This window comes from Atractosteus spatula, chromosome 13 (genome assembly GCF_055471065.1).
Source record: "Atractosteus spatula isolate fAtrSpa1 chromosome 13, fAtrSpa1.hap1, whole genome shotgun sequence".
In the NCBI taxonomy this organism is placed as follows: Eukaryota; Metazoa; Chordata; class Actinopteri; order Semionotiformes; family Lepisosteidae; genus Atractosteus; species Atractosteus spatula.
In genome coordinates, this window is record NC_142718.1 from 1480932 (window position 1) to 1504067 (window position 23136).

The 23136-nt window shown below is 58.8% G+C and overlaps 2 protein-coding genes across 8 annotated transcripts; one reads left to right on the forward strand and one right to left on the reverse strand.

The window, feature by feature from the left end:
• Positions 1-2891: 2891 nt before the first annotated feature.
• maff (MAF bZIP transcription factor F) lies at positions 2892-7403 on the forward strand. Its single transcript, XM_088930957.1, has 3 exons — positions 2892-3072; positions 4691-4745; positions 5378-7403. Exons 2-3 carry the CDS (start codon positions 4710-4712, stop codon positions 5822-5824), a joined length of 483 nt encoding a protein of 160 aa, XP_088787083.1. The 5' UTR covers positions 2892-3072; positions 4691-4709; the 3' UTR covers positions 5825-7403.
• Positions 7404-7749: 346 nt separating this feature from the next.
• tmem184ba (transmembrane protein 184ba) lies at positions 7750-22435 on the reverse strand. 7 transcript variants are annotated; one of them, XM_088930854.1, is made up of 12 exons: positions 22284-22403; positions 21778-22036; positions 20000-20180; positions 16641-16877; positions 14914-15079; positions 13557-13647; positions 12855-12930; positions 12444-12535; positions 12177-12346; positions 11907-12101; positions 11635-11661; positions 7750-11016 (listed from the first exon to the last, which is right to left on the reverse strand). In XM_088930854.1, exons 2-12 carry the CDS (start codon positions 21828-21830, stop codon positions 10790-10792), a joined length of 1515 nt encoding a protein of 504 aa, XP_088786980.1. In that variant the 5' UTR covers positions 21831-22036; positions 22284-22403; the 3' UTR covers positions 7750-10789. The 7 variants fall into 7 exon arrangements, with proteins under 7 accessions (XP_088786980.1, XP_088786979.1, XP_088786984.1 ...); XM_088930853.1 differs by having other exon boundaries at positions 21778-22409; XM_088930858.1 differs by lacking the exon at positions 20000-20180.
• Positions 22436-23136: the final 701 nt, after the last annotated feature.

Here is a 23136-nt window from a genome sequence, read left to right on the forward strand (position 1 = left end):
GAGAGTCTGCAGCAGAGTGGAGAAAACAGTTGTCTTCGCTCTGAACTGAGTTAATATGAGGGCTGAGAATAAGAGGTCCTAGTTCTCACAACTTCACTCGGTAGCCCGTATATTCCTAACGCTGTGCGCTGTCTCCCTCCTGTGGACAGACTGTGTAACTTCAGCCAGTGCCGCACGTCACATTGCAAGCGGTGAAGGGACCGCAGGACAGGAGCTGTGTTGCACTTTTCAGTTTTGCTGAGACACGGATCCGAAAAGCAGACTGAACCCACACACAACGCCACACACACGGGTCCACACACACAGCTCCACACACACAACTCCACACACACAGCTCCACACACACAACTCCACACACGCACAGCTCCACACGCACGGGTCCACACACGCACAGCTCCACACACACAGCTCCACACACACAACTCCACACACGCACAGCTCCACACGCACGGGTCCACACACGCACAGCTCCACACACACAGCTCCACACACACAACTCCACACACGCACAGCTCCACACGCACGGGTCCACACACGCACAGCTCCACACACACAACTCCACACACGCACAGCTCCACACGCACGGGTCCACACACGCACAGCTCCACAAACACAGCTCCACAAACACAGCTCCACACACACACAGCTCCACACACACAACTCCACACACACGGGTCCACACACACGGGTCCACACACACGGGTCCACACACACAGCTCCGCACACACGGGTCCACACACACGGGTCCACACACACAGCTCCACACACACAGCTCCACACACACGGGTCCACACACACAACTCCACACACGCACAGCTCCACACACACAGTTCCACACAGACGGCTCCACACACACAACTCCACACACACAGGTCCGCGGAGACCGGGACGACAAAAAAGGTCACGAGCAGGCAATTCACCGCAACAGCAGAGCAGCTGCAGCAGCGATGGGAGCAGCGATGGGAGCAGCGATGGGAGCAGCGAAGGGAGCAGCAATGGGAGCAGTGAAGGGAGCAGTGATGGGAGCAGTGTTGGGAGCTGTAGCAGGAGCAGTGATGGGAGCAGTGATGGGAGCAGCGATGGGAGCAGGGTTGGGAGCAGTAGCAGGAGCAGTGATGGGAGCAGTGATGGGAGCAGGGTTGGGAGCAGTAGCAGGAGCAGTGATGGGAGCAGCGATGGGAGCTGTGATGGCGATGGGAGCAGTGATGGGAGCAGTGTTGGGAGCAGTGAAGGCAGCAGTGAAGGGAGCAGTGATGGCGATGGGAGCAGTGAAGGCAGCAGTGATGGCGATGGGAGCAGTGAAGGGAGCAGTGATGGCGATGGGAGCAGTGATGGGAGCAGTGTTGGGAGCAGTGAAGGCAGCAGTGAAGGGAGCAGTGATGGCGATGGGAGCAGTGTTGGGAGCAGCGATGGTAGCTGTAGCAGCAGCAGTGAAGGGAGCAGGGTTGGGAGCAGTGAAGGGAGCAGTGATGGTAGCTGTAGCAGGAGCAGTGATGGGAGCAGTGATGGGAGCAGTGATGGGAGCAGCGATGGGAGCAGTGATGGCGATGGGAGCTGCAGACAGGCACAGCGAATGGAACAGGCCCGAGCCCCAGGCCAGTGCAGTCGAGGGAGAGAGAGGAGCTCACAGCGTTTCTGCTCAGCTCCCACAGGAAGGAAGTGGTCCGTCGGGCAGGGGGCTCAGAGCCAGCGTCACGGAACACTCCCCCACCCACAGCCCCCCACGCCGCGCTGTGACTCATCCACAGCCCCCCGCGCCCCCCTCAGCGCGACACCCGCCCACTCCCCTACAGCCCCCCTCACCCCCCTCCACACGACATCACCCCCCCCCACACACACAACATCACTCCCCCTCCACACGACATCACCCCCCCCCCTTCACACGACATCACTCCCCCTCCACACGACATCACCCCGTGTCTCAGGCCTGATCTGGCTCCGCAGTGCTCAAGGCGTGGGGCTGTAACAGAGTGCGGGGTCAGTGCGGTGGGGCGCAGCGATGGGATCCCCAAGTTCAGGAGTCGCCCGGGGAGCGACTTCATGTTGAGTGTTGGGGTCACAGCCCCAGACGCTTGTTTCCCATGTTTGCTGTCAGTGGGGGAATGCTGGGTTTGCTGAATCACAGAGCTGGGCAGTTACCCCATTGGGGAGGTGTACCCCAAACTTACACTCCCCACTGCCAGCTACCCAGTGCAATCCAAGTCATCCTTCTCAGTGTTTCACCTTAATCATAATTTCACCGAACTGCTGTCCTGCTGTCTTAGTGCCAGGTCAGGACCCGGGCGAGTGCAGCCCGAGGACACTGACCGCAGGGCGGGCGATCACAGGGGCTCGTGTTCGACCGCAGGGGACACAGTGACCACCGCTGGGGCTGGAGGCCGGGGTGGGTAACGAGAGAGACCCCTCCAAAGAGCTCGTTCCTCAGGGCCACGATGGACAGCGCCTGTTGGGTTCAATTCTGGAACGAATGAAAAGCCTTTCATGTCTGAGCACGTGATTCTGCCTTCAGCGTCCACACCAAGAGTTAAGGGATACTGCTTTAAAGACAGAGAAAACATGTCCCTATCTTTCCCCCATGTGATGAGGGTCAAAGATGAGCTACTGTACAGGACGAGCTGATATTTTGGGATTTCATTTTTTCTTCAAGCAGGGGTCAATGCTTCCAGGGAGTTCATGGGCGGAGAATCAGCGGGTTTCCTAGCTGTCCCATACTGTATGTCCTGAAAATCTAAACCCCGTGGGCGGAGGCTCCGACCCCTGCCCAACATGGCGGCCCGCCGGTCACATGGCCCTTCCGGCGCGCTCCCGCTGCACGGCTTCTATCCCGAGCGCGACGTGCCCGCCCCGCCCCCCCCCCTCCTGCCATTCCTGGGGGGTGACGTCACCCCGCCTGTGTTTTTTTTTTATGAATGGAACTGAGCCCCGCTGGTGAGTAATTCCGGGAAAGGGGGCGAACTGACGTCGAGATACTAAACAACAGCCGAGCGTACACATCCACCCCAGTACGGGCACCGAAACGCGGCCAGCGGGCGCTCTCCGACCCAAGGAGCCGCGGCACAGCCAGCGAGTGAGGTGAGGGCGTCTTTGACGAAGCGTTTGAGCGGCGGCTTGCGTGGAATAATCTCGTCTTTTCCGTCTTTTCGAGAGATCGAACCACGACCTACCGCTGGCGGGCAGTTCCGCGGCAGACCTGTCGTGTCACTTGCTACCAGTCAGCGACTCGCCTCTTGTTGTGTTTTTCCGTCCCTGAAATAAAATGGTCGTCTTCCGAGACGGTAGAGACGGGCATGAGGACATGCGGGCCCGAGCCGAGCGCGAACCGAGCCGAGCCGCGGCCGGGCCCCGGGGTTGAACTCGAGTCCACACGGAGATCCAGGCCCCCGGTACCGGGCCGGCTGTGTGCAGTGTGTGTGTTTGTGTGTGTGTGTGTCGCACAACCCGAGCCCACCCGTCTGGCCTCCCGGGAAGAGCTCGTGTTTGTCATGTGGGTGGGGGGGGGGGGTTCCGTGGCCGGTTCCGGGGTCGGTTCGGGCAGTGCGTCTGTGTGTTTCTGAATAGATCCGGGTCTGTGCGCCGGTGCGGGCGGGTCCAGAGCCCCACGCACGTCCCGGTCGGGATTGCCCGGGCAGGAGGTTGACTGGCGGAATCGCAGCCGGGCCTACCCCTGTGGGTCTGGGCACTAAGTGAGGGGGTATCCTGCACAGGGGGGGTAGAGACGGGGTATTTAACTCGCGCTCGTCTCCTCGTTATTGATAAGCGAGGGCCGTGTCGCTGTCCCGCTGCGGAGGAGAGGGCGGGGGCTGTTTGTGCTGATTCACAGTGACTCGAAAAACTCCGGCGGAGAAGGCGTTTTACAACAACACACACACGGCCTCGTGTCTGTGATACTACAGCCCCCCCCCCCACGCCTCGGGCTGCCCACGCCTTCGGGAAAGGGGGCAGGTCCGTTCGGAGTGACTCGGCAAAACTCGGCGGCTGCGGGTTTTTCGAGACGGGAAAACCGTTTGTAAAGCGTCTCCCCCAACGTCTGTCTGCCTCCCGTTTCTCCCCTCTTTCCTCTTTTCCTTTGATCCTCGGAGGCAGGAAGTGGGGCTGACGGCTGCCAGTCTCTCGGAGAGCCGCGCAGGAAAGAGTCACAGGTTGTTTTGGAGTGGGAGACGGTTCCCTCTGGGAGACGCAGCCCGGCTGGGGGTGATTTGTAGGGTGTCATGAAGTTGACACCCTGTCTACCTTCCCCTTACTGAGAACAGGAGGCTCTTCTTGACACAAAGAGTGGTGGGAGAGTGGAGCAGTCTGCCCTTCCATTTGGTTCAGGACGATTTTCTTTGGGTCAAAACCCAGAGACGGGTGCATTTAAAAAAAAAAGAGGAGGCGTTTCTTTACACTCAGGGGTGGTGGGAGTGTGAAACGAGCTTCCCAGCCAAGTTCCTCTCCATTGGCTGCCCTCTGCCGAGTGGGGCAGCTGTCAGCTGAGAGTGTTTAATCAGGGTAGGAGTGTCGCCCTGCTTTCACAACCTCAAACGAGCTTTCAGTTCTAACCACAGGAAAATCAGGGCGCACACATAGTGTGTGTGTATATGTGACTCACTCGTGTGTGTGTGTGTATATGTGACTCACTCTTCTCCCCTGCGCCACGCAGACACACGGGTTCTAAGACGTATTTCTCTCTCTCTCTCTCTGACAGAGGCAGCGCGGATCACAGCCCCACGATGACGTCCGATAGCCGAGCCAGCAAGGCGCTGAAGGTACAGGAGGGCTCTCGCCCAACTCGCCTTCCTCCTCTCGAACCCCTCTCGCTTTCATCCAGTACAGTGCCCTGAGCCCTGTCTCTTCCTCATCCTCCCCCTCTCTCTGTCTCTTCCCCATCCTCTGTGTAAAACCTCCCCTGACATAACCCCTCCCCCCATCTGACTGGCACCTCCCCCTCGTCTTTCTTTGTCTCTCCTAGCCACGCCCCCTCTCCTTTCCCCTCCCGTTCGTCCATATTTGTCCAACATAGCCACTCCCCCCCATGCCTTACTCTTCGCAGTGTCACTAGAACCTAAGCACTCCCATGTGTATAACCCCTCCCCCTCTTCCCTATTTGGCCACAGACCACACCCTCATGTCAGACCACCCCCTTTCTACAAACCCCTCCCCCTTTTGCCCATGTTTGTCCAACAAGCCACACCCTCATGTCAAACCACCCTGACCCCTCCCCTTTGTGCCCATATCCACCTAAAAAAACACACCCCTCTACATAACCCCTCCCCTTTGCGCCCCTGTTTGTCCAACAAGCCACACCCTCATGTCTAATCACCCTGACCCCTCCCCTTGATGCCCCTATTTGTCCGACAAGCCACGCCCCTGCGTGTAACCCCTCCCCCCGTGCCCGCAGGTGAAGCGGGAGTGTGGCGAGAACGTGCCGGTGCTGTCGGACGACGAGCTGATGTCCCTGTCGGTGCGGGAGCTGAACCTGCACCTGCGCGGCCTGTCCCGCGAGGAGGTGCAGCGGCTCAAGCAGCGCCGGCGCACGCTGAAGAACCGCGGCTACGCGGCCAGCTGCCGGGTGAAGCGGGTGTCGCAGCGGGAGACGCTGGAGCAGCAGCGGCGCGAGCTGCAGGGCGAGGTGGAGCGGCTGGGCGCCGAGAACGCGGGGCTGCGGCGCGAGCTGGAGGGGCTGGGCGCGCGCATGGCCGCGCTGCAGCGCTTCGCCCGCGGCCTGGAGCAGGGCCCCGCCGGCCCCGCCCGCCTCAACACCGCCTCTGTCATCACCATCGTCAAGAGCGCCCCCCCCGCCGCCGCCGCGCCGCCACACCCGCGGAGGGAGCCGCCCAGCTCCTAGGGTGGGGGGGGGCGTCTCTCTCGGGCCGGGTCGGTCCCGGGTCCCGCGCGCTCGACAGACCCCCGGACCAGCGGCGCTTCCTCCGCGGGGGAGGGAACGATGGACACACCGGGCTTTTCCCAGGACGGACGGACCGGTCCTGCCCGCTGGGGAGGGCGGGCAGAGCTCTGGGAGAGGGACAGGCGCCCCCGGCACGCTGGCAGAGCCGAGATCTCGCGCCGCACGCGCTCCTCCGCCCTGCGGAGACGGACCTGCCGTTGGCAATGAGTTTGTGTCACACCTTTCGCCCCCAAAAGATCGCAAAACGCTTCATGTGTAGAGGGGACCCACTTTATCCCTCAGCGAAAGTGCAGCCCCTCCTGGGAGACGCACAGTGGTCATCCTGCACCAGTAACCCCTCCTGGGAGACACAGTGGTCATCCTGCACCAGTAACCCCACCTGGGAGACACACAGTGGTCATCCTGCACCAGTAACCCCACCTGGGAGACGCACAGTGATCAACCTGCACCAGTAACCCCTCCTGGGAGACACACAGTGATCAACATGCACCAGTAACCCCTCCTGGGAGACGCACAGTGGTCATCCTGCACCAGTAACCCCACCTGGGAGACGCACAGTGGTCATCCTGCACCAGTAACCCCCCCTGGGAGACGCACAGTGATCATCCTGCACCAGTAACCCCCCCTGGGAGACACACAGTGGTCATCCTGCACCAGTAACCCCACCTGGGAGACGCACAGTGGTCATCTGGCACCAGCAGTCCTACCTGTTGGGCCCAGTGCGGTTGTGAGGCACCCCTGTCCGGCATGGTGCAGTTGTGGGGTGCCAGTTTCGCTGAGACGAGGCCCCCAGCGCTCGACCTGCAGGATGTGTGCAATCCCTGTGCTGTAGAGGGGCTCCCGGTGTGAGCAGGGGCCCTGTGGAGGGTCGGGCTCGTCTCGGATCAGTACAGAGAGGCCCAGGGTGACCCGGACTGCTCCGTCCGCGCTGTTGAGAACGCATTCCGGTTTTGTGTAACGTAATGTTTTATTTTTGTAAGAAAACGTTGTTTGGCTCCTGTGCTCAGATCTGTTGTTTCGTATCAAACTGGCTGTGTGTTGAAACCGTGGTAGAACAGAAACCGCTCCTGAGCGGGTCGAGCTGGGAAGGGCTGGTCTTCCACCACAGGGCTGTGATCCAGCCTAGAGCCTGCACTTAATTCCAAACGTGTGTCTCTTATCCTCATGAACCAGGGGTTTTGTTTACTCAGGAGCTGGGAGCACGAGAGGAGGGGGTGGATCAGAGCTGGGAAAGGGGAGGAGTGTGGGGGTTAATATCCCATCAGCCCAGCACTCTGCCAGCTCAAACATGCCAATTAAGAATTCCACCTAATTAAGTCATTAAGGGGCCTCCCCTCCCCCCCAGTTAACCTCTGTCCTCCTGACCGGGATCCGTCTGATACCAGGCTGTATTCATTTTGTAAGTTGAAGTTTCTCCTATTTGTATTTATTACTGTATTTTTCCAGAGGATAAATTTAACCTGTATCACACAACTATTTTCTATTTTAGTAATCTGAATAAATGTGTAAATGTTGTACATATCCTGCTCTCACTGTGCCCATCAATAATGTTGATTAAATTCTTGTTTAAGCTGTGGGTCGGGGGGGGGTGGCGGTGACAGGACAGGGTGACACTGACTGCAGAGGTCAGATTGACAAAAGGAGTCACTTTACACAAAGAGTGGTGGATGCATGCAGCCGGCCTGTTGTGATACCCCTGAGACCTTTCAGTCTTGGGACCCACTAAGCCAAGGCCCAAAGGAGGATTCCTGGGAGCGCAGGGATTTCTCCCTCGTCTCTTGGGGATTCCTGGAGCACAGAGACAGCCCGGCTCAACCCAGGCAGCAGGGAGCTGATTCACAGACAACGCCGAACTCCACTCGCACTTAAGGACAAAACTATATACTTTATTTCTTTTTCTTTTGTTTGAACATCACAATGACGAAAAATAGAAGCAGAATCTGTGAAGCGATATGCCAACATCCAAGAAAATAACCAACCGAACCAGAATCTCAGAAGATAAAGCCCAATTTAGAACAGTGACCTTACAAAACTAATCTTTTCTCTGATATACATCATCATACCTCTTACGGCGCTTTATTTTCTTTTTATTTACAATATCCTATTTAATTCTGCAATAATATTAAAAAAATAAAACTTGCACACAGAGGAATATCGTACAGAAACACGAGGGTGAGATGAAAGTCTTATATTTGACCCAAATATCGAAAGATGAATTGAGAAGTGGTCAGTGATCTGAGCACTGACCAACGGCAATACTGACCACCCTCTTCTCAGAGAAGGAAGTGGACAGCAATCGGAGCACTGACCACTGGCGGTCAGTAAGTAACACACTGACCACCCTCCTCTCAGAGAGGGAGGTGGGCTGTAATCGGAGCACCGACCACAGGCGGTCAGTAAGGAGGACGCTGAGCTTCGTCCGCTCCGCGAGCGGACCGACCCCGAAAAGGCTCAGGCCGTCTCCTCAGGAAGCAAAGACGGGGCTGCCATGTATCCCAGCGGGCCTGTGGCGGAGAGGTGTGCGTCAGGGGTGAGCAGGCGTGTGCACGCTGGAGCCTGGCCACATCTTAGAACAAGGGATCGAGGGGGGCAGGGGGGTGAGGGTGAGGTGGAGAGCCTTTGTCATCATCTTGTGAAAACAATCCTTCTGCCTTGAACTGCAGGAGGTATTTCCACACGCTCTGCTGTGGACTGAGAAAATTTCACTCTGGGGCGGCCTAGATACAGTCCAGCGCGGCCTGTTGACAGATAAGGTAGTGTTTGACACTGGCACCATGTAGGCTCTGTGTGGCCCTGCTCTCTATACAGTAATAATGTGGAGTCACTCTGATATGATCAGTTTACATTTATAATGAAAGGTTTGAAACCAGTGAGGCTCTTAGATTCACGCTGGCCGTATCTGAATCCAGTCTCGTGTCTTGCACTGGCGTGGCTTATATAGAGTTACAATATAGTGTCTGACACCTTCGCGGCAGGGTACAGCGATGAAATGGTACCTTACACTGGAAACGTCTGTACACAGCAGGGCTTCACTGCAAAAACACTGGCCTCCCAACTACCTGGGACACGTGAGCCCTTCACCACTTCATTCCCTTTTCAAACAGCAGCAGCAGCGAAGCGTGGTTCGGAGCACACATGAGCGTTCGAGAGTCACCTCTCTCTACCCCTTAACCCCGAAGGCTGAACCCTCTCCCAATGTGACCAGCGCTTCTCAGCGGAGGCTAACGGATCGGCACACACCGAGCCGACAGCTCACGGGCAGAGATCACCGTCGCCCTGACCAGACCAGGACAGGAGAGTTTGTGTCCTGGGGTTTTGTGAAAAGTGCTGAGCCTGGACACAACCCCATCTCTCACTGGCAGTGCCCACTGCCAGTCCAATCCAGACTGGTCTAGGCCCCCGCTGGGCACTGCATCCTGGCCCATTTCCAGTGCCAGCAGTGCCCAGCACAGTCGTACGGCACAGGGGTGGCACACCTTGCTGCTGGGGAACCCCAGTCACACAGGGTTAACAGGGGACCCCAAGATCACCAGTATCTTCACGCCTGAAACAATCCTGTTCTGACCACTGAGACAACTGGCCTGTTCAGTGAAGCAGCTCAAGGAACGTCAAGGACCACATCAGAGCACTCTGGACTTCAGCAGTCTGCTCACACGAGCTCCAGCTCCACACAGACTGTGGCCTACTGGACCAGGGCGCTCAGAACCCGACCTGGCCAGCCCTTGTAGAACCAGACACTGGCTGAACCCATCCAGGAGAAATCGATCACTCCAGCCACTCTCACACTCACTCTCACACTCTCACACTCTCACACACACACACACACACACACACACAAGAGATCCCTCATTAAACCAGCTACTACACTATTAACAGCATTAAAAAAAACGCTATGACCCACAACAATTAAATTTGCTCTTTAAATAAACATGATATGTGATTATGAAGTTCCTGGCATATTTTAGGACGCCCGAAAGAGCAGAAGCAAGGACCAGGGGTCCTTCACCGCAGGGGACTTCCTGCTCAGTTTGGCAACCCTGCGGTTAGGAGCCCAGCTTGTGTCGATGGTAGAAAGCAAAGTAAAATTTCCCGTCTCTTGCGAAATTCCTCTCTCTGTGAGCACTGCCTCCGTCTACACATTTATTTGTCTAACGCTTCTGTCTTAAAGCATCTTGCGTTTGTGCCCATTGGTACAGCTGGGCAGTGTACTGTATCCCAGTCCGGCACCCTTTGGGAAAAGTACAACAGGCAGCATCTCCACCCAGGACTCAATCCCACCGACTTCCTGATCTCCAGACCCCCATCCCTGCATCACTAACCTGTCGGCTGCCCTTTTCCTCTTACGGTGTCCTGTGGGGATCGAGCACTGTGCTCGGCGTTAGCGCCGCCCTCTGGTGGGCACAGCTGGGACTACATGCTTTCAGCTGCAGTGAAGAGCAGCTCAGTGATCTTCGGTCAGCACTGCCTGCTGGGGCTAGAGGCCGGAGCCCTGTCAGGCGCACAGAGGGCTTGTGAATCTCCTCTCTCTCGAACTCTCCGATTCCGCATCCTATAAGATCAGTGGGGCCGAGGAGCTGAGCCGGAGGGGGGGGGAGAGAGAGAGAGAGACAAGCTTGCTCCCATAATGCAGTGGGGTAGACGAGTTGTCCATCTGAAACCCTTAATCATTCGCAGCTCGTTAGCGCACCAATCCGGGACGGGACAGCCCGTTTGAGAGGCGGCACCCTCCCCCACCCAAACGACTGGACCAGGATGGAGGCGGGGCTACTGCAGAAACGCGCGGGCGAGAGGGAGGGAGGGAGGCAGCTCGCCATCAGCACGATGTGGCGAATGTGTCTGTCCCGGGTGTGTGTGTGTGTGTCTGTGTGTGTGTGTCTGTGTGTCTACTGCGCGCCCCCCACCCTCTCAGAACTCGTCGTCGGAGCTGAGCAGCAGCGTCTTCTCGTTGTCGCGGGCGCTGGCGGTGCTGAGGGTGCGGGTGGCGGCGTGCCCGCTGCGCTGCTCCAGGGTGGACTGCTGCGTGTACTGCTGGTAGGCGGGCGAGAAGTTGTGGATGGCGTCCTGCACGATGTCGCCCGGGTTCATGGTCTCCTTCAGGCTGCTGGAGATGCTCTTCATGGGGGCACAGCGGCCTGGGGGCGCAGGAAGAGAGGGAGAGGTCACACAGAGGTCTGGGGGCGCAGGGAGAGAGGTCACACGGCGGTCTAGGGGTGCAGGAAGAGAGGGAGAGGTCACACAGAGGTCACACAGCGGTCTGGGGGCGCAGGGAGAGAGGGAGAGGTCACACAGAGGTCACACAGCGGTCTGGGGGCACAGGGAGGGAGGGAGAGGTCACACAGCGGTCTAGGGGCGCAGGGAGAGAGGGAGAGGTCACAAACACACAACAGGCAGCACTGCAGGGTCAGCAGGCGACACACCAAACCCCGCCACAGGGGGGCGCTAGATAGGACAAGGATGCAGGGGGCAGCAGCAGCAGGCTGGGGCTTTGTACAATAACAAATGACAGTGGTAACAGAAAGAGCTTAAAACAACAGAAGCAGCAATCGTGGGAAACAGAAAGCGACTATTTCAGTACAAACGGAAGCACAGGTTTAAAAAATGAGAATGCACACCGATGACTCTTAACTTGATCAAGGCCTCAGCGACTTCCCTGCGTGACTGGGAATGTCATGACTGCGGCCTGACTGGCTGCCGGACGCAGACGCACACCACACAGCACCAGAGACGGGCAGAGAGAGAGAGACACGTACCGTACTGTCCATAGGTAGGGACTGGGCCTTTACACAGCACAGCAGAGAGAGCGAAGGCAGGAAGGGAGGAAGAGAGGAAAGAGAGGAAGAGAGCAGACCGGTGAGATCAGACGTATTCTTGCACGGCGAAGCGAGCAGTGTGTGAGGCAGGCAGGAGCCAGGCCCCCCAGGCGCCGCGCTGGCGCCCCCTGCTGTCCGCGGTGAGCCCCGAGACGGAGGGCGCTGTGGCTGTGCAGAAGCCGGACCCCAAGCCCACGGGACGCCCCCCCTACCCTGCGAGTCCAGCCTCTTGTCCACGTAGACGGTGTAGGTGAAGGCGTGGCGCAGCGCCAGGGCGGCGAAGAACATCTCCACGCAGATGATGAAGTTCTGGTAGCCGGCCGCCACCGTGCCCTCGCCCACCGACACCTCCGGGGAGCTGATCTGGGGGATGGCACCGCACTTCTCCAGGATGGCCAGCAGCATGCCTGGGGACAGGGGGCGCAGAGGTCACCGACGGGAGGGGTCAGGGGTCGGGGTCAGGGGTCAGGAGAGAGACTCACCCTGCCAGAAGGACAGGAAGATGACGGACTTGACCATGAAGAACTTGAGCAGGGGGCTGTAGGGGCTCAGCAGCTCGCGCGTGGCGAAGTAGAAGAGGAAGAGGGCGTACAGCGCCAGGCTGACCGAGATGTTGTAGACGATGGTGACGTACAGATAGCCACTGGCCACGCTGAGGACAGGGAGAGACCGGGACAGCGGTCACTACAGCGCCTCCGCAACCGACCGCAATCCGCCAGCCACACGCGGGGCTCAGGGCGATGCCTTACTTGAAGTCTCCATCACGGTATTTCCCAAAGGCCTGCAGGATGACCGTGATCATGGCCATCAGGGGCTTGACCACACAGAACTGGAGAGTGGCCTGGAGAGAGAGAGGGGGGTTAATACACACACTGACCGACTGGACACTCCAGTACATGAACACTGCACTGAGAGAGAGAGAGAGAGGGGTTCATACAGACACACTGACTGGACACTCCAGTACATGAACACTGCACTGAGAGAGAGAGGGGTTAATACAGACACACTGACTGGACACTCCAGTACATGAACACTGCACTGAGAGAGAGCGGTTAATACAGACACACTGACTGGACACTCCAGTACATTAACACTGCACTGAGAGAGAGAGTGACAGACATTTGTTAACACAGGGGTTAATCAGACAGTTGCTGCCCTACCTGTTTACAGAACCTCAGGAATCCAATGGAGTAGGTCTGCCCCCAGAGACAGCACGTCCCATAGACACAGCTGGACCTGCAGGGACAAATCGAACGGAGATCCAGACACCAGACCCCAGCACAGCAGGACACCAGAGCCCAGCTGAGCCCCAAGAGAACAAAACTTCTTAGAGGACCTCCCACCTGGCTCAACCAGTAAACGAGCTCACCTGCTCTCTGATCACGGGTTCGAGAGTGAGTCACGCCACTACGCAGGTGTGACCAAGCAACAGTGCACTACTGCTAAACATGACTGGCCGGTGGGGCGGTGCTGCTGACAACTGGACTCATCTTGTCCAATCAGCACTCGCCCTACAGCATGGGGCAGTGCCGTCTGTGACATGTCAAAAGGTGATTGGCTATAAGGGTGGGAGGCGGGCATAAAGAGTGCCTGCACTTCCTCGTTCCTCCCCGTGTGCGGCCGCAGGGTTAGTAGCTGCAAGGAAAACACGTGGTTGGCGATCCCCAACGAGGAGAGCAGAAGAAAGAGCAATCTGCCATTTTAAGTCTTACATAAAGATCACTTTGGAGAAACGGAACAGGAAACTACAAGTGCAGTATTATCGACAGGGTTATTATCCGAACACCGAGTCTCCGCTCCCTCCCGGCCCCCCGCCACGAAGCACAGAGAGGTTTACTAAACGAGGGCGTGTGCGGACTCACTCGATGGGCTTCCCTCTGATTTCCGACATGATGGCGCTCTCCCCTCCCAAGTACTCGTAGCACAGGCTGAGGAAATTGTAGATCACGAACGCTGCAGAGAGGGACAGACAGGAGGCCAGGGTCACTGAACGCTCTCGGCAGCGCTGACCGGGCGGACGGCGCTGGGAGAGGCAGGGGCAGCTCCGGGAGTCCGCACGCGGGAGAGGACGGGAGCGTGGGATGAGGCCAGCGAAGCTCCGCACGTGGAGCAGCGCGGGCAGAGACGCTCGTGCAGTGAAAGCAGTTTGTGTCCGGGCGGGCTGTCGGCGCCGGTCACCAGAACCAAGACCTACATGAGTGCAGACGGACGGTGCCTGTGGGAGACCGGCCTGCAGCTCCACACTGAGCACACCGGCGAGAGACACTGGACTAACGAGCTACAGAGACAAAGCCTTGGTCAGACAACAGCTCATCGGGGTCCGGAGACGAGACCTGTTGTCATGCAGTCTCCGCACACATGTGCCAGTCGTGCATCATCCTGTCCCAGAGGGACACTCTTCCTGGGAAGAGTCACAGCTCGCCGGAGGAGCACAGGAGCAAGGCCGTCCTAAAACCAGAACCTGGGCCCTGGAGCTGGGAAGCAGCAGCAGAGCAAATGTCCATTGGAGACACCAGTAAACTGGTAAACCCCTAAATGTCGTAGTCGTGACAGAAAACGTCTCCCTTTTTCAGGTGCTGAATAAGACTTCAGACACCGATCAGCAGCTCCTGCTACGATTTGCACATCTGCTGCAGCAACAGCTAACTGGAGCCAGCAGAGCTCTCACAGGACGAAAAACGGATCCTCCCCCCCCCCCCAGTAAATAAGACTGCTGCCCCGAGCGTGGCTGCTGCTGCTGGGCGGAGAGTTCGTCCCCGTCCTGCGCAGCGGCTGCCGAGGCCTCTTGCTAGGCCGAGGCGCACGCACCGTTGCCAGGCAACAGGCTTCACCCTTCCCAGCAGGCCTCCCTGCGATAACAAAACAAAGATGGCCGCCTGCACTGCCTGAGAGAGAGAGAGACGGCCATCTGTCACCGGTCCCCCCACACACACACAGACACACTGTGTATAGGGTACACAGGGTGTATATATGCAGTGTGTATAGGGTACACGGGGTGTACAGGGTATATAAGGTACACGGGGTGTATATATGCAGTGTGTATAGGGTACACAGGGTGTATAGGGTATATAAGGTACACGGGGTGTATATATGCAGTGTGTATAGGGTACACAGGGTGTATAGGGTATATAAGGTACACGGGGTGTATATATGCAGTGTGTATGGTGTACACAGGGTGTATAGGTTATGTATGGTACACGGGGTGTACAGGGCCCTTACCCTCGTAGCAGTCGCGCACCGTGTCAAAGTAGACGTAGTACTGGTCGTTGGTGAAGAAGAGCAGGCTGAGCCAGGAGTCGAAGGCGTAGATGGGCACGATGAAGAGGATGCGCACGATGTGGCGCTGCTCGTTCGGGGAGCTGTAGTAGCGCAGGTGCATGTAGATCTGGGGAGAGGAGCGGGGGGACTGAGCTGGGGGTACAGCGAGCACACGCTGCACACGCTGCACACGCTGCACACGCTGCACACGCTGCACACGCTGCACCTGATCTGGGGCCGCGGGGCCGCGGGGCCCCGTGTGCGCCGCGGCCTCTGGCGAGAGGCCCAGCCTCTTCCTGACACGCCCAGGACTGCAGGCCCCCACGCTCTAAAGCAAGCTGCTGTGCGATTCTTTCCATTCAGACCACGGCAGGACAATGCACCCGTTGTCCTGGGAGACAATCCGGACCCGCGTCTCTGTTGCGCACAGTGCGGCGCAGCTCTCCTGCGAGGAAAGCCCGTGACCTGCAGGGTGTTGCTAGGCAACCTGGCCCTCTGATGTCACTGCTGAGCAGGTGCACCTGTTGCTACGGCGACAGGCCAACCTTACCCCCCCCCATCACCACCACCAGCCATGGAAAAAAGGCGGTACAGGAGGAGATCGTCAACACTTCCATTTCACCTCCAGAGCAGAGCGTAGAGACGGGAGGAGAGGGGGAGGGAGAGGGATGGGAGCAGTGATGGGAGAGAGAACAGGAGAGGAGAGAGAGGGCTGGCTGGAGGCTTCCTGGCTTAAATGTGTTTGTAAAATGGCTGCTGTCGCTATCACACTGTGAGCCACAGGACAGAGACTCAGCAACCTCACCTGCCGACATGTGAGCAGAGAGGTCTACACCCTGGAACAGGGCACTCTCCCCTGTGATCAGACACACAGGTGGACGTACCTGGTGACAGGTGAGCAGAGAGGTCTACACCCTGGAGCAGGGCACTCTCCCCTGTGATCAGACACACAGGTGGGCGTACCTGCCGACAGGTGATCACAGAGGTCTACACCCTGGAGCAGGGCACTCTCCCCTGTGATCAGACACACAGGTGGGCGTACCTGGTGACAGGTGATCACAGAGGTCTACACCCTGGAGCAGGGCACTCTCCCCTGTGACCCTGTGATCAGACACACAGGTGGGCGTACCTGGTGACAGGTGATCACAGAGGTCTACACCCTGGAACAGGGCACTCTCCCCTGTGATCAGACACACAGGTGGGCGTACCTGGTGACAGGTGATCACAGAGGTCTACACCCTGGAGCAGGGCACTCTCCCCTGTGATCAGACACACAGGTGGGTGTACCTGCCGACAGGTGATCACAGAGGTCTACACCCTGGAACAGGGCACTCTCCCCTGTGATCAGACACACAGGTGGGCGTACCTGGTGACAGGTGATCACAGAGGTCTACACCCTGGAGCAGGGCACTCTCCCCTGTGACCCTGTGATCAGACACACAGGTGGGCGTACCTGGTGACAGGTGATCACAGAGGTCTACACCCTGGAGCAGGGCACTCTCCCCTGTATCAGACACACAGGTGGGCGTACCTGGTGACAGGTGATCACAGAGGTCTACACCCTGGAGCAGGGCACTCTCCCCTGTATCAGACACACAGGTGGGCGTACCTGCCGACAGGTGAGCAGAGAGGTCTACACCCTGGAGCAGGGCACTCTCCCCTGTGATCAGACACACAGGTGGGCGTACCTGGTGACAGGTGAGCAGCAGGGCGGTCCAGACGAAGAAGCCCGAGATGGCCTGCGCTGCCGTGGTCATGAGGAAGATGGGCTGGTCTGGGGACACCAGCGGGGCCTCGGGGAGCCAGGAGATGTTGGGGCCCGTAGGAGACAGAGTGGAGGGAGGGCCAGGGGCCAACTGCCCCGCTGGCGGGGGGTCTGCCAGCCGCTCCGACAGCGGGACATCGCGCCTCCACAGCCTGTTCATCTGTGGGGGACAGAGAGAGACATCAGTCCTGCATTCACACTCCTGACTGGACTGGAGACACTGCCAGAGACACTGCTGTCCCTCTCCTCTCACACTGCCCCTGAATTCACACACTGACACACTCCTGACTGGACTGGAGACACTGCTAGAGACACTGCTGTCCCTCTCCTCTCACACTGACACACTCCTGACTGGACTGGAGACACTGCTGTCCCTCTCCTCTCACACTGACACACTCCTGACTGGACTGGAGACACTGCTGTCCCTCTCCTCTCACACTGCCCCTGAATTCACACACTGACACTCCTGACTGGACTGGAGACACTGCTAGAGACACTGCTGTCCCTCTCCTCTCACACTGACACACTCCTGACTGGACTGGAGACACTGCTGTCCCTCTCCTCTCACACTGCCCCTGAATTCACACACTGACACACTCCTGACTGGACTGGAGACACTGCTGTCCCTCTCCTCTCACACTGCCCCTGAATTCACCAGCACACAGGCTGGAAGTCCACCAGCAGAGAGAAAGGGGAATGGAGGGAAGAGAGTGTCTGTAGCCGAGGTGAGGGGGAGCTGACAGAGACGAGCAGAGAGAGAGCGAGACTGCGTCAGTGCCTCATGGGAGCTGTCCGTCCCCGATTGCCATCATCACAGGAAATGAGCTGGCAGCTCAGCCCGAGCTGGTGAGTCACCTGCCCCCCGGGGGGCAGACAGGCCTGGCAGACCTGCGGTGGGACAGCCCGCGGGGAGCGCGTGTGGGCCTGCCGGTGACCCACGAGATGACCCTCGTCCACGCAGAGGGTCAGCACTGACCAGGCTGCCCCGAGCGGACCGAGCCGCACGCTCTCACCCGGGGGTCCGGTCGCCCAGCTCTCGGGACAGCGCCGGCAGAAACAACCCCGGACCCCAGAGACCCCTGGAGCCACCGGCTGCCGACCCAGCACCCTTCCACACTCCCACGGCTCATCGGTTTTTCTGCGCTCGATCACTGGGCTTCCAGCACCACCCGGCGGACTCTGAGAGAGCCGGGCAAAATCGCGCTCTTCCCGGAATGTTTGTGGGGTTATTTCCCATGAATCCAGCTCTGCACCGTGGCCACGCACACCCGAGGCTCCCTGCTCCCTGCTCCCGCCAGCCCCGGGACGTCCCGCGGAGACCTGCGTCACCTGGGGCTGCCGGCGGAATTCTTCTCCGGCTGTTACTCACTCAACCAGGCAGGTTCTGCTGCATTCCTGGACTTATTTCAAGCATTTCATTCGGCACAAAACTGCCCTACACATAACCACATCACCCTCCAACATCGGACCACAAAGATTAAAAAATGAGGAATTATTTTTTTTTCCTCGATGGAAAAAAAGATGGAAAAAACAAGCAAGATCTGGATTCGGATGGGATTTCCCAGTTTTTCTGGAAACTCCGCGACCCCTGTTCCCCAAGGAGACCAGATTCTCCAGGAGGATTCTCGCGAATGTCCCATTCCGAGACGACAGGCGGTCTGATCCGGGGAGCAGGATCAGTACGGAGAAGACAGATCAATATCTTCTCCAAGGCCAGTCGGCTCCTCTTCCCTGCACTCTGCAATAGGAATACTGAACTGATTGCTTAATTGATCCAATACGAACCCCTCTCCCTTCGAGAGGGGGACAGGACACCGTGACCCGCTGACCGCTCCTGATCGGAAGAGGAGGGCGCAGGGAGACACTGGCCCAGGATCGCAGGGCTGGAAGCGCATGAGAAAGACAAGCAGCTGCAGAGCTGGAGACAGCCCCCGCGCGCCGGCAGCGCTGCCTCCCTCCCGCTGCCTGGGAGGCGCACAGAGCAGGCAGCAGGCGGCTCCGGGGCCGGAGACGGGCGACCGGCGGCCCCACGCCTCCCAACCGCCCCCCGTCGAAATGCGGCAATGCAGCGGCGCGGTCCGTTCCGGGTTTTCACAGTCTCCCGCAGAAGCCGAGCTGCCGGAGAAGAGACGTCCACGGCAGGTCTGTGCAGATTTACTCCCGATGTCGGGGCTGTCCAACCCCGGTCCTGGAGGGCCGGTGTAGCCACCGGCCTTCACTGCGATTCCCCCCCTTAACGAGCTCCATCGGCTCGTTAGCGTCTTAACGGGACCAGCCGAAGAGTTTCTCCCAGCTCTCCGGGTGTCGCGGCTTTGGAGAGAGCTGGAGAACCTGCGGAAACGCTGGCCGGCCCTCCAGGCCCAGGTCTGCCCACCCCTGCCTTACACACACAGGCCAGCCGTCACGCCCCAGACAGCGCGATGGGACTCCGACTCCGAGACTTTACACTTGCGGTCATTTCACAGCACTCAGAGCTACAGCTGCCTGCTCCTCCCATTTATACACTGAGATCTAAAGCCCGATCACCTGTCTGGGGTGGCAGGGGGCAGCATTGCTGCCTCACAGCGCTGGGGCCCCAGGTTCAATTCTGGACCTGGGGTGCTGCCTGGGTGGAGTCTGCATGTTCTCCTCCGGTCCAGTGGACTTCGTCCAGGTGCTCCGGCTTCCTCTCGCAGTCCAGAGGCATGCTGGCGGGTCAACTGTCTCCTGGGAAAACTGGCCCTGGTGTGAGTGTGTGGGTCGGTGTGTGTCCTGCGATGGACTGGTGTCCTGTCCAGAGTGTACCCTGCCTTGCGCCTGTTGCTGGCTGGGATAGAGTCCGGCTCCTGACAACCCCGAGCTGGACGAATCGGGTAGAAAATGAATGGACGGGCGATCTGACAGCCCCTGTCCTTCTCCCCTGCATATTGACTTACTGGCAGGAATGGATCAATGAAAAAATTAAATGTGCTTCCAAGCAACCATAAGGACACTTCCAAACAGGAGCAGGCCCTCTGGCCTATCTGGCCAGCTTGGAAGCTAATTGATCCCAGGATCTCATCCAGCTGTTTCTGCACTGGCTTCAACAACACAGCTGGGCAGCATGTTCCCCACCCCCAGCACCCTCTGTGTACAGTAGTGCCTCTTGTCCTGACTGGAGGACCTCATCCAGCTGCGTCTTGAGAGAAGCCAGGGTATCGGCTTCAACAAAATGACTCGGCAGCTTGTTCCACACTCCCACCACCCTGGGTGTAGAGATGTAAACGCTCTTTGCTGTAGTTTCCGGTTGTGTAAAAACCTTGCCTTGTCAGTTTCACTTGTCTCACTGTCCCACAGACTCGCTGACACGCGGACCAAGACGCGGGCGCAGGTATGATCCCCGACTGGGTCGGGCTCGAGGCTCAGATCCACTTTCTCCATTCCAGCTTCCTCTTTCGGACCCATCCCCTGGAGGCAAAACCGGAACCGGAACAGGGAGTTGGGCCTAAGGAGGGAAGTGAAAAACCGGAGCTGTCCCACGCTGGAACGGACTGGGAGAAATCGTCCTGGGCCCCGTCACGTTTCCGTCGCAGAAAAAGCCCGAACGCCAAGCACAGCTCAGCTCGGCGAGCGACCTTACGGACAGAGCCATCACATCGCACGGCGGTAAACCCGTTTCTCGGAACACCTGTGCACCATGTCGAGGACAATCTTCAGGCGTATGTGCAGTGGTGACCAAGTCTTCACTCCTCCTCTGGGAGGTGAGGTTAGTCAGAGCCCAGACTGGGGGGGGGTGTTAGGCTGTGACGTCATCGTGACGCCATAGAACGAGTCCATCCGGCATCGTTTACTCTCCCCTGGACACAGGTGCCAATTAGCCGTCACCTGAAAGAAGGGGTTCTCGCTGCACCCCGAAAGACCTCTCTCTTGATCTGGTCTACGGATGAGCCGAGCTCCCCACCGTCACCTCCACGAGTCAGACACCAATGTCCACGAAACACCCTCCAAAAAAAAAAATCAGAGATCGCCGAGTGACGCGGAGCGCACGGGCTCTGCGTGGGGAAGGTCCCTGTGTTTAAGGTCAACACACGCCGCAGGGAAAACGGCGTGGCCGCGTTTCCGCGGGGGGCGATGTCTCCCCGACACGTCCGTGATCTTTCGAGAAGCGTCTGTGCGGAGACAGGACGAGCGAGGGCTGTTTTGGGAGGAGTTTGGGGGGGGGGGTGGTCTTCTTCATTCACCTACTTAAACTGAAGGGGAATCCGCTGCTGGCCGCGGAGCTGATCCGACACTAATCCGGCTCGCCACACGACACGGGTCGCCCCAGCGCAGTCCACCGCACGGCGCAGTCCCCCCCCCCCCCCCGCTCCCTCCATCTTGTTTACGGATCTGAACATCTTCTCCCGGCTGTGCCGCGGATCCCAGCCGCTGTCCCGCCGGTACGGAGAGCGCTGCGGGGGGTGGGAGGCGAGTCAGGGGCAGTGCCCCCCTCCCCTCGTGAACGAGTGTTTGTCACAGCCGAGGGGTGTCCGATTTCAAACGGGACCCGGCGTCCCCCCCGTCACGGTCAAGGGAAGACCCCCTCCCCAAAATAGTCATCGATCACCCCGGGCTGAATAACTCTGTCGCCTATTTATCAACCTGCGGGCAGCTGTAGAGCTGTCCCCCCCTCCCTCCATCCACACACACACACACACCAGATGAGCTGCTGTGGGTATTGACACCCGCCTCTCTCCCCCGCTCCAGTGTTTATCCGCCGGCAGCCATTCAGATATTTGCTGTAGCGCCCGGCTGATCCTCCTGGAACCGTTACAGCCGCCCCAAAGCCGCACGCTCTTGGGGGGATCCCCGAAACCTTGCCCCGGGAGGTGGTGGGGAGAGTTTCCGCGGGTTTCGCGTTATTTAAAAATTAAAAAAAAACTCAACCTGAGGGTCCACGACCACCCCACCTGGGCCCACTTGCCGCAACGCGGTGTGACGGTTCTCTCTCTCTCTCCCTCCCTCTAAAACAACAGCCCCAGCCGCCACACTCGGGCGGCGAGCCTTCCGAGAAATCAAAGTGTTTCGCACAGATAACAGGACAGCCGCCGGCGCCGCCTCACCTCGGCCGCCCTCCGGGAAGTTGCGAGCGCAGCGCTTCTGCGGAGCCGCTCATCCGCCGCGGCCGTGCGGTCGGGCTCAGGCGCGGCGCTCCGGCGCGTAATGTCGGGGTGTTAATCTGACGTTACAGCCCTCTTCAGAGCCGGCTGGCTGTTCCGCTGACGAGGATCCTCAGACCCCGGATCGTGCGTGCCGGGATGATCCCTGTATTCAAGCACAGCCCCGTCGTAGTGCTGTCGCTAACTGCTGCGGTTCTTTGCGCTAAACGGAAAAACAAATAATTATAGTAACTGATCAACAGAGGTGCGATCTCCTATCCACCCAGCATCTGTCGACAGATTCCGCCCCTTAAATCCACAAAGAAAGCGGTCTCCCGTCCTCCATGCCTCCCGACGGGGGCAGCCGGCGGAGCTCCGTTAAATCCCCGAGTTTCCCATCGGCGCCGCGAGTCCCGCGGTCTGTCTTTGTGAGCGCTGCGCTGCCGCTGGCTAGCGGGAGGTTTTCCTGCCTTTTATAAAATCGAGGCTGACTGGCTTTCCACACGGCGAGCCCTCTTCCCCCTCCTTCTCCTCCTCCTCCTTCTTCTTCATAACCAGCACGACCACAGTCGCCTCGGCTCCTCTCTCTCTCCCTGTGTCCCGGAGTCAATCCGCCGGGATTACACGCAGCTCCGCTCACTGCGCAGGCGCGCTGCCCACGTCGCCCCCTTTCTCCTGCGGGGGGGGGGGAGGAGATGATGTAACCGGCTCCCCGCTCGCGTGTCAGCGGGGCGGCCGCGCGGGTCCGTGGCGCGTCGCCGTGGGCCAGCGAGAGGCCGGTCCATCGTTTCTGTACCTGCTTCCAGGTGCCGCCTCACGCGTGCGTGACAGGTACCCCCACCCTAGCCACGCGTACCGCCTTTGACAACACTGCACGTTCCACCCACCAGTGTCCGCAGTGCGCAAACCGCGAACGCAGTGAAAAAATGCAGCTCTGCGCAAAACTACTCCAGCACCTGCCTTGTAAAACAGCAGATGCCAATTATAGAACGAGTTGCTAGGCTTTCAGCTCCTCTCAGCCCGCGGTCTCAGTGAATACAAGGCGTCAAAACTGAAGCGCAGCACCACCTGGGAGACACACAGGGGTCATGCTGCACCAGTAACCCCCCTGGGAGACACAGCGGTCATTCTGCACCAGTAACGCCCCCTGGGAGAGACACAGGGGTCATGCTGCACCAGTAACGCCCCCTGGGAGACACACAGGGGTCATGCTGCACCAGTAACCCCCACTGGGAGAGACACAGGGGTCATGCTGCACCAGTAACGCCCCCTGGGAGAGACACAGGGGTCATGCTGCACCAGTAACCCCCCCTGGGGGAGACA

What these genes read in the sequence shown, in the direction of transcription:
- maff (XM_088930957.1), top strand. Translation starts at nt 4,710, where the DNA reads ATGACGTCCGATAGCCGAGCCAGCAAGGCGCTGAAG. An exon ending in GAGCCAGCAAGGCGCTGAAG is followed by an intron (nt 4,746 to 5,377) that starts GTACAGGAGGGC and finishes CCGTGCCCGCAG; the next exon opens with GTGAAGCGGGAGTGTGGCGA.
- tmem184ba (XM_088930853.1), bottom strand. Translation starts at nt 21,830, where the DNA reads ATGAGCGGCTCCGCAGAAGCGCTGCGCTCGCAACTTCCCGGAGGGCGG. An exon ending in AGACAAGTGAAACTGACAAG is followed by an intron (nt 16,878 to 19,999) that starts GCAAGGTTTTTA and finishes TGTCCCCCACAG; the next exon opens with ATGAACAGGCTGTGGAGGCG. An exon ending in CTTCCTGTCCTTCTGGCAGG is followed by an intron (nt 12,102 to 12,176) that starts GTGAGTCTCTCT and finishes CCCTGTCCCCAG; the next exon opens with GCATGCTGCTGGCCATCCTG.